At 46.8% G+C, this 16266-nt stretch overlaps 1 protein-coding gene across 5 annotated transcripts in view; it reads right to left on the bottom strand.

Annotated features, from left to right (window-relative positions):
* The window catches only part of TTLL1 (tubulin tyrosine ligase like 1), a 383001-nt gene that overhangs the window by 121409 nt on the left and 245326 nt on the right, over positions 1–16266 (bottom strand). For all 5 annotated transcript variants that reach the window (XM_029600090.1, XM_029600091.1, XM_029600092.1 and 2 more), the window contains one exon: positions 2522–2665. In XM_029600090.1, coding sequence (XP_029455950.1) covers positions 2522–2665 — 144 coding nt within the window. The remainder of the gene's footprint in view (positions 1–2521; positions 2666–16266) is intronic.

Below are 16266 nucleotides of genomic sequence, written 5' to 3'. Positions count from 1 at the left end.
TATCCAACTCCGCCAGACACTGAGACACCAGGTCGGAGAGATCCTCCTTGGGGAAGAACCGCCTCATGGTTCTATATGGCTCAATCCCTGGGGGAAGCTCCCCCTCGTCCGGGAGTTCGGACTCGTCCGGTGAAACCTCCTGGTCCGATTGATCTGGACTGTCCAGCGGCGGGAGGTCCCACTCACGATAAGGGCGTGAGGGTCCAGGAACAGGATCCGCAGGAGCCGCCACCGCAGCAGCCGCCGCAGTCGCAGCCACCGCAGGAACCGCAGCAACTGCAGGAACAACAGGAACAGCAGGAACAGCAGGGCCCGGACGGGAAGCCGTTTGCATCTGTACAAAGGCATGAATCCCCTTAAAGAGATCCACCCAGGAAATGGAAGCAGCCTCTAATCGCCGGGGTACAAGATCCCCCGGGATCCCCGATTGGTCAAGACTGCCCGCTAAATCCGGGGTAGCCCCTGGGGAACTGTCAGCAAACCGTGGCTGAGACTGGGCCTGGCTCGAGGGTCCCACGGCCTCCTCACATTGGGCACATAGGGAGTCTGGCTCTTCACTGTGCGTGGCTCTAAGTTGGCATGCAGAGCAGAGGCCAAGGGCTCTAATGCCTGATGCAGGCGGCGCCGCCGCTGAAGACGCTGATGCATTCTGTTCCATTGAAAGAGAAGCGGCAATAATATATGTGAAAAGAACAGGCGCGCAATAATAATATGCGGCAGCAATAAGCGCTTAATACAACAGGCGCACAATAATAATATGCGGCAGCAATAGGCGCTTAATACAACAGGCGCGCAATAATAATATGCGGCAGCAATAGGCGCTTAATACAACAGGCGCACAATAATAATATGCGGCAGCAATAGGCGCGTAATACAACAGGCGCACAAAATTAACAATATGTTCGCAGCCCTAGGCAGTCATGAAAACAGCTCAATTGTATACAATATGCTCTCAGCAATATGCAGCCCACAATACCCGCATAAAGGCTGTCAAGGCTCAGCAATAAGCGATTAGTAATACACGCTCAATAGCATTCAATAGGCCTTCAGCAATATGCGGTTAGCAATACACGCTCAATAGCATTCAATAGGCTTTCAGCAATATGCGGTTAGCAATATATGCTCAATGGCATTCAATAGGCACTTAGCAATAGGCGGGTAGCAATATACGCTCAATGGCATTCAATATGCTCCTAGCAATATGCGGTTAGCAATACACGCTCAATAGCATTCAATAGGCTTTCAGCAATATGCGGTTAGCAATATATGCTCAATGGCATTCAATAGGCACTTAGCAATAGAGATGTGAATCGTGTGATCGATCGTCTTAACGATCGATTTCGGCTGGAGGGGGGAGGGAATCTTATCGTTGCGGTTTTGTTTTTTAAAATATCGTGTAAATCGTAAATCGGGGGAGGGCAGGAAAACCAGCACACTAAAACATCCCTAAAACCCACCCCGACCCTTTAAAATAAATCCCCCACCCTCCCGAACCCCCCCAAAATGCCTTAAATTACCTGGGGTCCAGAGGGAGGGTCCCGGTGTGATCTTTTACTCTCGGGCCTCCAGTGCGTTGTAGAAATGGCGCCGGCGCTATCTTTGCCCTGTCATATGACAGCAGGGCAAAGGTAGCGCCGGCGCCATTTTGTTTTTTGTCCCCCGACGTCAGGAGCGTAGGAGATCGCTCCCGGACCCCCACTGGAGCCCCAGGGACTTTTGGCCAGCTTGGGGGGGGCTCCTAACCCCCACAAGACTTGCCAAAAGTCTTGCCAAAAGTCTCGCTTTCATCAACAGGCGGTTAGTAATACACGCACAGTGGCACATGCACACAGCAATAAGTCAATATATGCACAAGGAGGAATAGAGCCGCGCCTATTACAGGCGCTCAATACCTGAACAAGGCCCCAAAATGGCATCCTCCACGGCGTGCCACGCCGCCGATCCTCTGCTCCTCGGAGACCAGAAATAAGAGATGTACGTCTTACCTGATCCTCGGCGCTTCCCGGCTGGAACCCGGGCGGTCTCCGGCTGCGGGGGGAGAGGGCAAGTACCTTCACCGCCGTGTTTGAGGATATGCACCCGCTGCCTCGTCCACGCCGGGACCGAGGCGCCTCGAAAGCCTCACCCGAACCTCGCCCGGGGGCTGTGTCCCTGCCGCGATTCGGCCACCGGACTGAGGACTTACACCTCCGGGGTGATCACGGAAATCACCCCAGGAAACTCTACTGGGGGAGGGACCTTAGGGTATCACCGCAGGAGTGCGGGGCTCGATGTTATAGAAGTTTTAGTAAGTAGAAAAGTAGATTTGGAAAACACGCTCAGCTAGCGTGCAGGCTCTCCAAACTGCTTTGGAGACGGAAATTACTGAGTTGCTACGCTTCCTGTGGGGATATATATACCCCGTGCTGACGTCAGATCCGTCTCCAACTGCTAGCACGCGGATACTATCCCCATTCGTTCTGAGTCCATCTGGCTACACGCCAGGAAATCTTTTTTGCTGCATTCTGCTTATAATACTCACTGCAACAGCCTTCAGTGACTGCACAATTATCCAGTGGATTTCATCAAAGAGTTTATTAGTGACCTCTTTGCCACGTGTGCTCTCAAGATACAAACGCAAATTATTCACGGTCCATTTTCCTCCATGTATGTGATTGTAGTCATCCTGCATTGTGAAGAAAAATTTGGTCATTAAAGGAGACTAGAGTTAATGATTTCAGTATTTCTGTATTGATTAGTAACATCTTTATTATCAAGCCTTATACAGAGTCATAAATCCACATGAAACTTGGAATGCATTATTACAGATGAGTAACACCAGGCTGAAATTATTACAAGTGATATACAAAGTATCTACTCCAGTCATTTCCCATTTAAGACATTCAAATATCAAATATCAGAACTGCCAAACGCATACTCCGAAAAAAAGAAAGAATGGAGAAAAACCAAAAATACTACCACACTAAATAATTATCAGAACAACTTAGCTCAATATAAAAATATCATCAACAATGCGAAAACGGAATTCTTCTCCAACAAAATCTCCAAATTTCATCATAACCCCAGAATGTTATTCACAATAATTCAGAAACTTACCAAAACCACCCAAGAGTCTTCATGCACCAAACATGGAAGTGATGACTTTGCCGATTTCTTCAACAACAAAATATCTCATCTAATCCAATCCAACATAACCAACAAGAACCAGAACACCAAACTTAACAACAAGATATCCTCATCATGGTCAAACTTTGACACTGCCTCCACCATTGAAATTCAATCTATAATAAATAAAATGAACCCCGCCAGCCAGCCATTAGACAACATTCCAATAACAACCCTCAAATCAATTGAACCTACCATATCAAAAACCATCACCAAAATTGTCAATTTATCACTGACCGAAGGCAATTACCCCAAATGCCTCAAAACTGCTGTCATCAAACCAATCCTTAAAAAGAACAACCTAGATCCGGAAATCCTTACCAACTACCGTCCCATATCAAACCTTTCGTTCATAGCCAAAACCATTGAAAAAGTCGTACACACTCAACTAGATGACTACCTGGAGACAAACAGCATCCTACCTCCATCCCAATATGGTTTTAGAAAAAACCTAAACACGGAATCTCTCCTCATCTCCCTAAATGACATTATTATAAGAGGCTTTGACAAAGGTGAAAAATACTCACTCATTCTTCTTGACCTTTCAGCCGCCTTCGACACAGTGAACCACAATATACTATTGAAGCAACTATCCCAAATTGGTTTAACTGGCAATACCTTACATTGGTTTTCTTCCTATTTATCTGATCGAACATACCAAGTATTAATCAACAACAACCTATCAAAAACAATCAACCTCAACACCGGAGTCCCTCAAGGATCAGCTTTATCAGCCACCCGTTTCAACATACACCTTCTCCCCATCTGCCAGCTACTAAAAGAATATGAAATCACACACGTCCTCTTTGCAGATGACATTCAGCTCCTCATTCCCATACAAAATTCGATTGAAGACACCTACAAGAAAACCTCAGAACTACTTATCTCAATCAAACATCTCCTAAATTCCCTGAAACTCATAATCAACTTTGACAAAACTGAAATAATACTCATGGATAAAAAACCCAATCCAACTCCGCCACCCCTGACAATACTTGACAAACAAATGATAACTATACTCCCTACCACCCACACCAGGAACCTCTGAGTTATCATTGATAAAGAACTTTCTTTCAAGAACCACATAGCAAATAAAACTAAAGAAGGATACCACAGACTCCTAACCCTAAGACACCTGAAACCATTTCTCAACCCCTACGATTTCAGAACTGTACTACAACTTATCTTCTCCACCTTCGACTATTGCAACTCCATACTAATTGGAATACCTTTTTCATCCCTCAAACCACTCCAAATACTGCAGAACTGAGCTGCCAGAGTCCTAACTGGAACAAAAAGAAGTGAACACATAACACCAATATTGACCTCACTTCACTGGCTCCCTATTACTGCACGTATTGCTTACAAATCAATGACCATAATCCACAAAATCCTAAACAATGATCATCAAGGTCTTAACACCCTAAACATAATCCCTCAAAATCCTCCAAGAAACCTATGCTCTAATAACTCAGGTTACCTAAACATTCCCCCTATCAAAGATGCGCATCTGGCAACCACAAGAGAAAGAACCTTTTCAATTGCCTCACCTAAACTTTGGAACACCCTACCCTAAATTCCTGAGAACCCAACACGACCTAAAAACATTCAAAAAAGACCTAAAAAACACTAATGTTCCGCAAATTCTACATTGACCTTCAGACGTCTAATCATCCCAACTCTCAATTGAACTCTCAGTTGTAAACCTCTTAATACATTCTCTTCACCCTGAATCTGCATACCCTCCTCATCCAACCGAATAATGCTCTCTGGAGTTGATATGCTTATTTCTGATATTGTTCAAATTGTTTTTACTGTTGCACAACTGCTAAGAAAATGTATAATGTTCACATTGCTTTTCTGTTACACAACTGCTAAGAAAAATGTATACTTTTGTAAACCGTTGTGATGGCTCTACAAAATGATGGTATATAAAACTCAACAAATAAATAAATAAATAAATTCCTGTGGTAATGCAAAAATCACTCTTCTTCTGAGGACAATGAAATAAGACCTGCAGCAAAACAGGCGCTAGTTATGAGCGCGGGTTTTGATCACCGTGAGCGGCTAAAGCTGGTGCTTCCGTGGGATGTAAAAGAAATAAATTATGCAAATGATTTGCGCACAGAAACCTGCACACTTATGAAGAAATGCGCATACCTAAGCATGGTAAAGCCCAATGTAATAAGCGGCCATATCCATGCTGAAAAGCTGCGCCGATAATCCGTGTATTAAAGCGAGTGAGCGAAGGGCTCTCCCTATTCAGTGAAAGTATGACCTTGGAATATATTTTTAATATTTGGAATAAGTGTGTGCTGCAGAAAAAAATGGAAAATATTTTCATGTGTGTTAACTGCATGGCAGCAAGATAGTTGCTCAGCTGGGCATGAACCTGGAAGCTCGAGCGCAGAAATAGGCGCTCAGCTGAGCGCAAATCTAGACGCTCGGGCGCCCAGAAAGGTGCCTAGCTAATCATGAATCTTGCCGCTCAGGCACCGAGACAGGCGCTCTTCTGCTCAGGCGCCTAGAAAGATGGCTAGCTAAGAACAAATCTAGCTGGAACAGCCTGCTCTTCATGATCCCTTCTCTCCGCCTGCTCTCTCCAGATCCTCTCTCTCCTGCCATGACCTCTGTCACCTTCTGCTGCTGTCATCCTTTGGCAAAGCCGCAGGATATACCACAGCATCAGGAATAGCTGGACACAATCAGAAATCTCCATTATCAAAATCACACTATGCAAACGATGGAATAAAATAGCCCCCGAATTGGCACTGTCACTTAATTCGTGCTGACTGTGGCAGTAAAAAACTTGCATTAAAAAACCCGCACTAGCATTACCGCGGCTCTCTGCATTGCCTATGATTAGATAATTGCCTCCTTTGCATGCCTTTAGAATGCATTCGTACAGAAAAAAACGCAGGTCAGCAAACACGTACATGCTTTTTTCCTGCACACAAAATCCTTATTACATTCCCATATAGGAATTTGCATGGGAAAACACGTGTACAAACATGTGTAAGTGCATGCACAAACCCGCGGCAGCTTCAGTGCACCTTATTACATCAGCCCCTTTGTGAGTAGAAATCACAGAAGTTTAATTAATTAGTTGGGATTCCCTTAACTCCTTATTTTATCAATCTCAATGCTTTACAATCACAATTTATGCAAAAAGAGGAAGAAATAAGCCAGCCTGGTGGCTTAGAGGCAATGCTGTGAACTCACATGTGAAAGGTCTTAAGAACATAAGAAGTTGCTGTACTGCGTTTGACCGAGGGTCCATCAAGCCTAGAATCCAGTTTTCAATGGTGGTCAATCCAGGATTCAAGTACCTAGCAAGTACCCAAACATTAAATATATCTCATGCTACTAATGCCGGTAATAAGCAGTGGCTATTCCCATGTCAACTCAACTAATAACAGTTTATGGACTTCTCCTTCAGGAACTTGCCCAAACCTTTTTTTAAGCCCAGCTAAGTTGACTGCCTTAACCACATTGTCTGACAAGAAATTCCAAAAATTAACTGCATTGAGTGAAAAATATTTTTTTCCAATTTATTTTAAATGTGCTACTTGCATCCCCTAGTCCTTCTATTATCTGAAAACAACCAATTCACATTTACCTGTTCTAGTCCTCTCATGATTTTGTAGACTTCCATCATATCCCCCCTCAGCCGTCTCTTCTCCAAGCTGAATAGCCCTAACCTCTTTAGCCTTTCCTCATAAGGGAGTACTTCCATCCCCTTTATCATTTTGGTTGCCCTTCTCTCTACTTTCTGTAGTGCATTTATATCTTTTTTGAGATGTGGGGATCAGAATTGAGCCCAGTACTCAAGATCTCACCATGAAACAGTCATACGAATTGCTGGACCAGAGGCAGCATGGATTCACCAGGGGAAGGTCCTGTCAGACAAATCTGATTGACTTTTTTGATTGGGTGACTAGGGAATTGGATCGAGGAAGAGCGCTCGATGTCATCTACTTGGATTTCAGCAAAACTTTTGATACGGTCCCGCACAGGAAGCTTGTGAATAAAATGAGAAGCGTAGGAGTGAATGCCAAGGTGGTGGCCTGGATTGCAAACTGGTTGATGGACAGAAGACAATATGTGATGGTAAATGGAACTTACTCTGAAGAGAGAGCAGTGTTAAGCGGAGTGCCGCAAGGATCGGTGTTGGGACCGGTCCTGTTCAATATCTTTGTGAGAGACAGTGCAGATGGGAGAGAAGGTAAAGTTTGTCTGTTTGCGGATGACACTAAGATCTGCAACAGAGTGGACATGCCGGAAGGAGTGGAGAGAATTAGACGGGATTTAAGGAAACTGGAAGAGTGGTCAAAGATATGGCAGCTGAGATTCAATGCCAAGAAGTGCAGAGTCATGCATATGGAGTGTGGAAATCCGAAAGAACTGTATTTGATGGGGGGGTGAAAGGCTGATGTGCACGGAGCAGGAGAGAGACCTTGGGGTAATAGTGTCAAACGATCTGAAGTTGGCGAAACAATGTGACAAGGCGCTAGCTAAAGCCAGAAGAATGCTGGGCAGCATAAAGAGAGGAATATCTAGTAAGAGAAAGGAAGTGATGATCCCCTTGTACAGGGCCTTGGTGAGACCTCATACCTGAAGTATTGTGTTCAGTTCTGGAGACCGTATCTCCAAAGGGACAGAGACAGGATGGAGGCGGTCCAGAGAAGGGTGACCAAAAAGATGGAGGTTCTACATAAAATGACTTATGAGGAGAGATTGAAGAACCTAAATATGTATACCCTGAGGAGAAGGGGGGGGGGGGAGCAGGGGTGATATGTTACAGACTTTCAACTACTTGAAAGGTTTTAATGATCCATGGTCAACAGTAAACCCTTTCTGTTGGAAAAAAATCAGTAGAAGAAGGGAATGCCCTTCCGGAGGAAGTGGTGAAGACTAAAACTGTGAAGAAATTCAAAGGGGCATGGGATAAACACTGTGGATCCACAAAGGCTGGAGGATGGGAATGAAGAGAAGAGCCAAGGGGGTGGCTTGCTGAAATGGTGATGGCTACTACCTGGTGATTACTACCCTTACTCTATAAGCCTTCACACGGTTAATGCAACTCCAACATTGCTCTCTGTGTCAACGGCAAGGAGAAATGTGGATAAGAGGATTTGCATTCAAACAACAACCAACAAGGACTGAACTGCACAGTCTGGGTAAAAAAATAAGCGTGGGGGTAGCTTGCTTATTGCGGCAGTTACTATCCTAAACTAATTAAGCCTGATACTTCACTTTGAATGCATATACAGCGTTGCTCTCTGCTTCAATGGCAGGGGGAAATGTGGAAAAGAGGATTTACATTCAGACAGCATCCAACAAGGCATTGATCTGTGCAGTCTGGGTAAACAAGAATCGGGGTAACTTGCTTGATGCGGCGGTTACTACCCTTAATCATTAAGCCTTATGATTTACCTTTGATGCAACTCCAACATTATTCTCTGCATCATCGGCAGGGGGTGGCAGGAAATTCGAATCAAACAGTTACCAACAAGGGCCCTGAACTTGGTGGTTGGTGAAACAGATAAGTATGGGAATATAAGTGTGGGAGTTTACTGGGCAGACTGGATGGGCCGTTTGGTCTTTTTCTGCCATCATTTCTATTTTTTTATGTATGTTTCATTGTGAAGATCGAAGAGCTGCGGTACCGGAGGATGCCTCAGAAATGAAAACCCTAAAAGGGTAACCTTGTGAGATTGGATCTGGACACCGTAGCCACAGCTGGCATGTAGCCACAATCACAGAAGCCACCTGTCTGTTAGTAGTTATCTGCACCTTATCACAGCCCACATCGGCTAAGAATGCGGTGGCCCTGGTTCTGTACCAAACTGCCATTGGACCCTGTTTCTTGTTTGTCTCTAGAGCAGCGGTTCTCAACCGATGTGTCGCGAAGCACCAGCAGGTGTCGCGCGCACCCGCTGCTCTTCCCCGCCCCCCTCCCTTTCACCTCAGCAAGATGAACACTACTGCCGTACCTGCCCGGGCTATCAGCACATTCCCCCGAGGGGAATGGCAGCAGTATTTCTGGAAGCTGGCAACAGGAATGTGACCATTTCTTCTTCCCACCCCGTGGCCCGGAAAAGAAAGTGATGTTTACTGGGCACGCGGGAAGAAGAAAAGGCCATGCATGTATGCTGCTGCTGCAGAAATCGCATTCGAAGCTGGCTGGCCCTTTGCCAGGGCCTGCAGGAGTACGGCGGTGCCGCTGCCCCCCCGGCTCAGATCTCCCCTTCTCTTGCCAGTGCGACACCAGCAAGAAAATATAAAATTAATAATAATCAAACTGCAAAAAAAAAAAAAAAAAAAAAAAGCTGGGGTGGGGAGAAAAGCATAGAATTATATTCTCAGCTGATTGCTTTGTGCCGCGATCGATCGCAGCACAAGCAAACAGTTGAGTGCTGCCTTCTTAGCACTGTGGAGCTGGGGAGGTTATTCCTGCTGCAGTTTCCAGCCTGTCAGGAATCTGCTTTTAATAGCAGCATACCGGCTACCTTGTGCTGTAGCTGCTATGTGGGCTGTGGGTGGGGGTGAATGAGTCAGAGAGTGAGCCAGCAAGTGTGTAAGTGTATGAGAGAATATGTGTGTGTAAGTAAGAGAAATGTATGAGAGCAAGAGACTGCTCAGGAAAGTCACTGGTGTGTGCGAGAGAAAGATTGGTGAGGAACGTGACTGGTGTGTGTGTGTGTGTGAGAGAGAGAGAGAGATTGGTCACGCAGGTGACTGGTGTGTGTGTGTGAGAGAGAGAGAGACTGGTCTGGCAGGTGACTGGTGTGTGTGTGGGTGTGGGTGTGTGTGTGTGTGTATGTGTGTATGAGGGAGAAAGATTGATCAGGCAGGTGACGTGTGTGTGTGTGAGAGAAAAAGAGATTGGTCAGGCAGGTGACTGGTGTGTGTGTGTGTGAGAGAGAGAGATTGGTCAGGCAAGTGACTGGTGTGTGTGTGTATGAGAAAGAGAAAGATTGGTCAGGCAGGTGACTGGTGTGTATGTGTGTATGAGAGAGAGAAAGAGATTGGTCAGGCAGGTGACTGGTGTGTGTGTGGGTGTGTGTATGAGGGACAAAGAGAGATTGGTCAGGCAGGTGACTGGTGTGTGTGTGGGTGTGTTTGTGAGTGTGAGAAAGAGAGATTGGTCAGGCAGGTGACTGGTGTGTGTGTGTGTGTGTGTGTATGAGGGACAAAGAGAGATTGGTCAGGCAGGTGACTGGTGTGTGTGTGGGTGTGTTTGTGTGTGTGAGAAAGAGAGATTGGTCAGGCAGGTGACTGGTGTGTATGTGTGTGTGAGAGAGAGAGAAAGAGAGATTGGTCAGGCAGGTGCAATAGCCCTCCTTATGAAAAATCAGTAATTTATCACCAATGCATGTTCTATATTTTTGTTTTGCACAGAATGCAGAGTGGCTTTTTTGGGTTTCCATTCCAGTTTCTGTTTCCATATTTGTAATTTGTGGTCTTTCTGTACTTGAAGGTTAATTCTGTGTGTGTGACCGAGGTGAAGTATTTTACTAGCATGTAGGCATTTGTATCAATATTATTTGTTGTGTTTTCTCAATAGAACATGCATTGGTGATAAATTACTGATTTTTCATAAGGAGGGCTATTGCACCTGGTAGGAGAGAGTATTTATGTTGCTGTTATTGAGATGTCACCAGAAATATCTTTTTTTGTATGGTAAATTAAACGGGGAATGTCCTAGTTCTGCTCATTGTTGTGTCACGCATGTTCAGTGTGTCACGCATGTGAGAACCATCTGTCAGGTGTGCCCCGACAGAAAAAAGGTTGAGAACCACTGCTCTAGACAGACACTTCCATGAAGCAACAGGATACAATCTGCAAATACATCGCCATGGCCACAAGACCTGCCTAAGAATAGTCTCAAACCTATCCTGAGCATCATGTAGAGCACCCTTGTTTTCAACTAAGGTGCACAATCCTGCCAAAGTACGCCCTCCAATGACATTAGGTTCAAAGGTGCTCTGTTCAAGGACAATCAATCCTGAAATCACATCCAGGAGGGGAAAGAAAACATGAGACCTTGCGTAGCGTGACCAGTATGGTGTCCTCCTGCTGCACACAGGCAAAGTCACTCCAGCCACACCAAACATCTCCAAAGTCTGAAACAATAGACCTGGCAACTCAACTCTGTGGAAAAACTCAGATCACAGTGTAATGTGGTTCCAAATCCGGAGGAGTCTCCCCTTCATCCAGAAGGGAGAAACCCAAATCCCCATCAGATGCATCCACATATCATCAAGCACATTTTCCTGAACATTACCAAGACTACTTCACTGTGGCACTTGCATGCAGTGGCTGAAAAGTGGGAGCCTGGAGACCCTAACTGGGTGATCCTGCAGAAAAACCTGAAGATGCTGGGATTCCACCCAGGAAAGGGAGGATCCCAGAGCCCATAGGCCCAAGACTAACATTGCCGGATTGAACCACATCTCTCATAGATGTCTCGGTCTTTGGAAATCAAGAAGAAGGAGATACATTCATTTTATGATCTTCTGTCCCACTCCCCTCAGACCGAGGGGAAGGCCAGCATCAACAAAGAAACATAGTAGGTAAATCATCTTGTCCAATCAGTGCTGACACGGACACAGAGAAAGCAATGGCTCCACTGCCGTTATATGCAAGCTGCATAAACATAATTACACCATACACACACAGTGCAAACTGTCTTTATATGACTTCATTAGAAGGTTCCTTTGAAGACTCATGCGAAAACTGCTTGTCTGGAAAGAACCCCCAATGGGGCTTGAACCAGCATCAGTTGCAAGGTTAAAGACCAGAGTCTTAACTTCTAGGCCAGCCTAGTTAGACACTGAAACCTCTATGTCCCTGGCACCATAACCATTCCAGGAGAACATACACCATCACACGCCTGAAAAGGGCCACGGTTCCATTCAGTAAGCACTCAAATAGTATGTGCTCAGACAGCATGCACCCAGATAGAATGCGCTCATATCAAATGCACTCAAACAGTATGTGTCCAGACAGAATACATGCTGACAGGATGTGCCCAGACAGGATGCGCTCAAACATTAAGCGCCCAAACAAGTGAGAATGCACCCAGATAGCATGTGCTCAGACAGGAGGCACTCAGTCAAGAGGTGTTCAGACAGTAGGCACTCAGACACTGTGCGTGCAGTATGCGCTCAAATAGTATGCACTCAGCATACACTGATAGTAAGCACTCAGTGTGCACTCAGACGGGGTGTGTTCAGTAAACGCTCAAAAAGTACATGCACAGTATGCAGACAGCATGCACTCAAAACAGTATGCACTTGCACCATACCCCCTCACTCTATATAAGCCGCAGTCTTATGCACATACGCGCACCTGCGCCTTCACGTCAGTGTACTGCCACGCGGGGTGCACACACGCCAGTGCACAGGAAAATCATGCCACTACAGCCCTCATGTGGTTGAAGAAAATCGAGCCTTATGAGCGGGGCCTACCCAAAGGCTGCTCAACCCACAGAGCTCGTGCCACCCACTCTATACTAAACTCTGAGGAAAGAGAGAAGGAAGGAGGGAAGGGATGCCAAACATAGTGTTGAGGGAAGGAGACCTGGTAAAGAAGGAAGAGAAAAAACCTCCCTAAACTCTTCCCTTTTTTTTTGGTTCTCATATCTGAGCTCAGCCCTCCTGACTGAAAACACGAACGGATCTCTGGCTACGGGGGGAGAGAGCACAAGCCGTCACTGCCGAGCACTCCCTCTGGCTCCAACCACTTTTTTTTTTAATGATTTTTTTTAAGTCCATGCCTGAGGCAAGCTCCCGGACTGAAAACACTCAACTGAGGGAGGGACCTACTGGTGTCACTTCAGATGTTCAAAAGGTATTTGAAAATTCTTCCATCTTCTCCTTTTCTTTCATTAATTTTTTACCACAGAAATCCCCAGAAAGGAAATGCATGTCCATCATCTGCTGGAGATTGAGAATACTGGCAGGCTGATGGGGTGTGGCTATATGTCCGTGACTTCAGCTTTTACTACATCTCCATCCGCTGGTAGTGGTGCATAACCAACTGTGTGGACTGATCTGCCTCAGTGCAGAGTCAAAATATTTTAACTTCCCATAGGAACCTGAAAGCTTCCATGTTCCTGTTTAATAACTGAATCCTCTTTGCTACCAATCCAGGAAGACAGAAAACTCTGATCCCTGAGAAAGCACATCTTTTAGTACCAATCTAAATATCACCCCCCCTTAAAAACTCAGGCAAGGGAAAAAACAAAAACAACAAGAATTTATCCAGAATACAGTCTAATATGTAGAACTTGTCAGACATCTTAATAAAGTGAAGAATAAAGTCTAAATAACCCACACTGCTTACAATCCTGAAGCAGGCAGTATGAAGGAGTCTTAAAAAAACAGAACAAAAAAAATGGCATATCAGAGGGATTACTATGCAATGCCTCTTGTCTGTGTTGCGCTGGTGGTGGACCCTTGGCCCGAGGTGGGGTTGACGCAACCCGTAGGGCAAGCCCTACGGGTCCCCACCGTCAGAAGGCAAAGCTGACTAGGAGATGGAGGGCAACTGGAGCTTCGCTAGTACCAGCCCTCGTTCCCCGCCCGCAGGTTGAGCCCTTGGGTGCCGGGGCCGGCTGGTCTTAGGCGGGCCTCCGCATGACAACTCCCAGTAGTAGTGGTGCAAGGGTTGCCAGGAACCAGCAGAGATATCAAGGGACCGAAGAAGGTCCGGATGAGGCGAAGATCCAGAGACCCGGGCGTCAACAGGAACAGGGCAGAGACAGAGGGCGCCCAAGTAATAGAGGCCGTAGCCTAAAGGCCAAGTCCAAGTAGACACCAAAGGCGTAGTCAAGGCAAGCTGAGATCAGGGCAGGCGGCTGAGCAAGACAGGGTACTGAAACAGAGCACAGCAAAGGTCAAAGCCAGAGAAGCAATCCTGAGCGTGTCCAACGTAGCAAGGGTCAAAGCCAGAGAAGTAATCCTGAGCATGGTCCAATGTAGCAAGGGTCAAAGCTAAAGAATACGTCCAGCAAACAAGGAAGGGACCAAGGTATGGGTCAGGAGCAGGAACCAGGAATGGAGTCAGGATCAGGAACCAGGAACGATGGGCAATGAGCACATGAACAAATGTGGAGACCTGTTGCCAAGGAACTAGTGCCTTATATACCAGGGCCCAATGATGTCAGTTCCCTGCCGCAGCCCCTTTAAAGGAACGGGAGGCACGCGTGCCTAAGCCAGGGCCCGCAGGAGGCCGGATGCAGGGAGGAGGTCCACGGAGGAGTCAGGAACAGCTGAGGGGGCAGTATGTGCTCGGGGGTGTAGGCAGCTGCCCACAGCCGTGAGCAAGGATGGTCCGGGTCCGGGAGCAGTGCTGCAAGGGTGAGTAGGCCCGGTCGCGGGCCTACTACGGATGGGGCATGCAACAGTAACTCCCCCTTTACGCCCCCCCTCTTGGAGGCTTGAGTTTGCCCAGATGGGTACGATGGAAACGGAGGAGGAGTCCCTTGTCCAAGATGTTACTTGCAGGCTCCCAGGAGTTCTCCTCGGGGTTGTAACCTTGCCAAGAGAGAAGATACTCCCAATAGCGGCCTCTCCTTTGGCAGTCAAGGACTTCTTGAACACGATACATGGTATCGGTTTTGTGGAAAGCTGGGAAGGTTCAGGAGCCTTACGAGAAGGCCAAGTGAGTACCACCAGCTTGAGCAGAGACACATGAAAGGAATTATGAATTCCTAAGGTCTGTGGTAACCTGAGCTGGTATGTAACTGGCCCAATACACCGGGTAACGGCAACTGGGCCAATAAACCTTGGTGAAAACCTCTGTGAAGGAAGTTTAAGACGAATTTGATGAGTGCTTAGCCAGACCTTTTGGTCTGGCTGGAACTCGGGAGCCGGTCAACGGTGGGCATCAGCAGATTTCTTGGCACGTGCTGCAGCCTAGTGAAGATGTTGATTCATCTGGGTCCAAAGTGCTTGAAAAGCATCTGCTGTAGCCTGAGCTGCCAGCGAGCACAGACAGTGGAATCGGCAGTGGTAGCCGAGGTTGTCTGCCGTATACAATGGAGAAAGGAAAAACTCCAGTGGCTGCTACAATGTGGGAGTTGTGGGAAAAATCTGCCCAGGGTAATAATTCCATCCAGTTGTCCTGCTGGTCATTTGTATAGGCGCGTAGGAAGTTCTTAAGTAAGCGGTTTGTGCGCTAGGCTTGGCCGTTGGCCCGAGGGTGGTAAGCTGTAGTCAAATTAATGGTAATTCTAAACGTCTTGCACAGAGGGCACCAGTAACGGGTGACAAACTGGGGACCCTGTCCAAGACTATATCGGTGGGCAGACCATGAAGACAAAAGACATGCTGAAAGAAGAGATGTGTTAATTCCTGAGCTGATGGTAAGGTGGGCAAAGGGACAAAATGAGTCATTTTGCAGAATTGGTCTATGATGACCTAGATGACCGTATTCCCCTTGGACGGTGGGAGGTCCACTACAAAGTCTGTGGATAAATGAGTCCATGGCTCTTCTGGTGTAGGTAATGGCTGGAGGAGGCCCCAAGGTCGGCCTACTGGTGACTTCTGCTAGGCACAGGTTGGACATGAGTCCACATAGGCACGCATATCAGTAAACATAGTGGGCCACCAGTAGTAGCGTTGGAGGAAGCATAGCATTCGGGCGCGTTGTACGCCCAACATAGGACATTCTCTCGGAGCCGGCGAGGCATGACGGTCTTCCCGGTTGGAACTGTGATGGTGGCTGACAGGGAGAGACAGGCAGGGTCTATGATGTGACTCGGCTCATCTTGAACATCATCAGGGTCAAAGGAACGAGAGAGAGTATCCGCCCGGAGGTTCTTCTCCGCCAGACGGTAACAGAACTCAAAATTGAAGCAAGAGAAGAATAATGCCCAGTGGGCCTGGGGAGCATTGAGACACTCGGCATGTCCAAGGTGCTCAAGGTTCTTATGATCCGTAAAGACGATGAACTATGCGCCCTCCAACCAGGGACGCCACTCTTCGAGGGCGAACTTAATAGCTAGTAACTCCCTGTCCCCTATGCTATAATTTTGTTCAGCATGGGAGAACTTATGGGAGTACAACGAACATGGATGGAGAACTCCTC

Source organism: Rhinatrema bivittatum, chromosome 4 (genome assembly GCF_901001135.1).
Source record: "Rhinatrema bivittatum chromosome 4, aRhiBiv1.1, whole genome shotgun sequence".
Classification (NCBI taxonomy): Eukaryota; Metazoa; Chordata; class Amphibia; order Gymnophiona; family Rhinatrematidae; genus Rhinatrema; species Rhinatrema bivittatum.
This window is presented reverse-complemented; position numbering and strand designations above follow the sequence as displayed.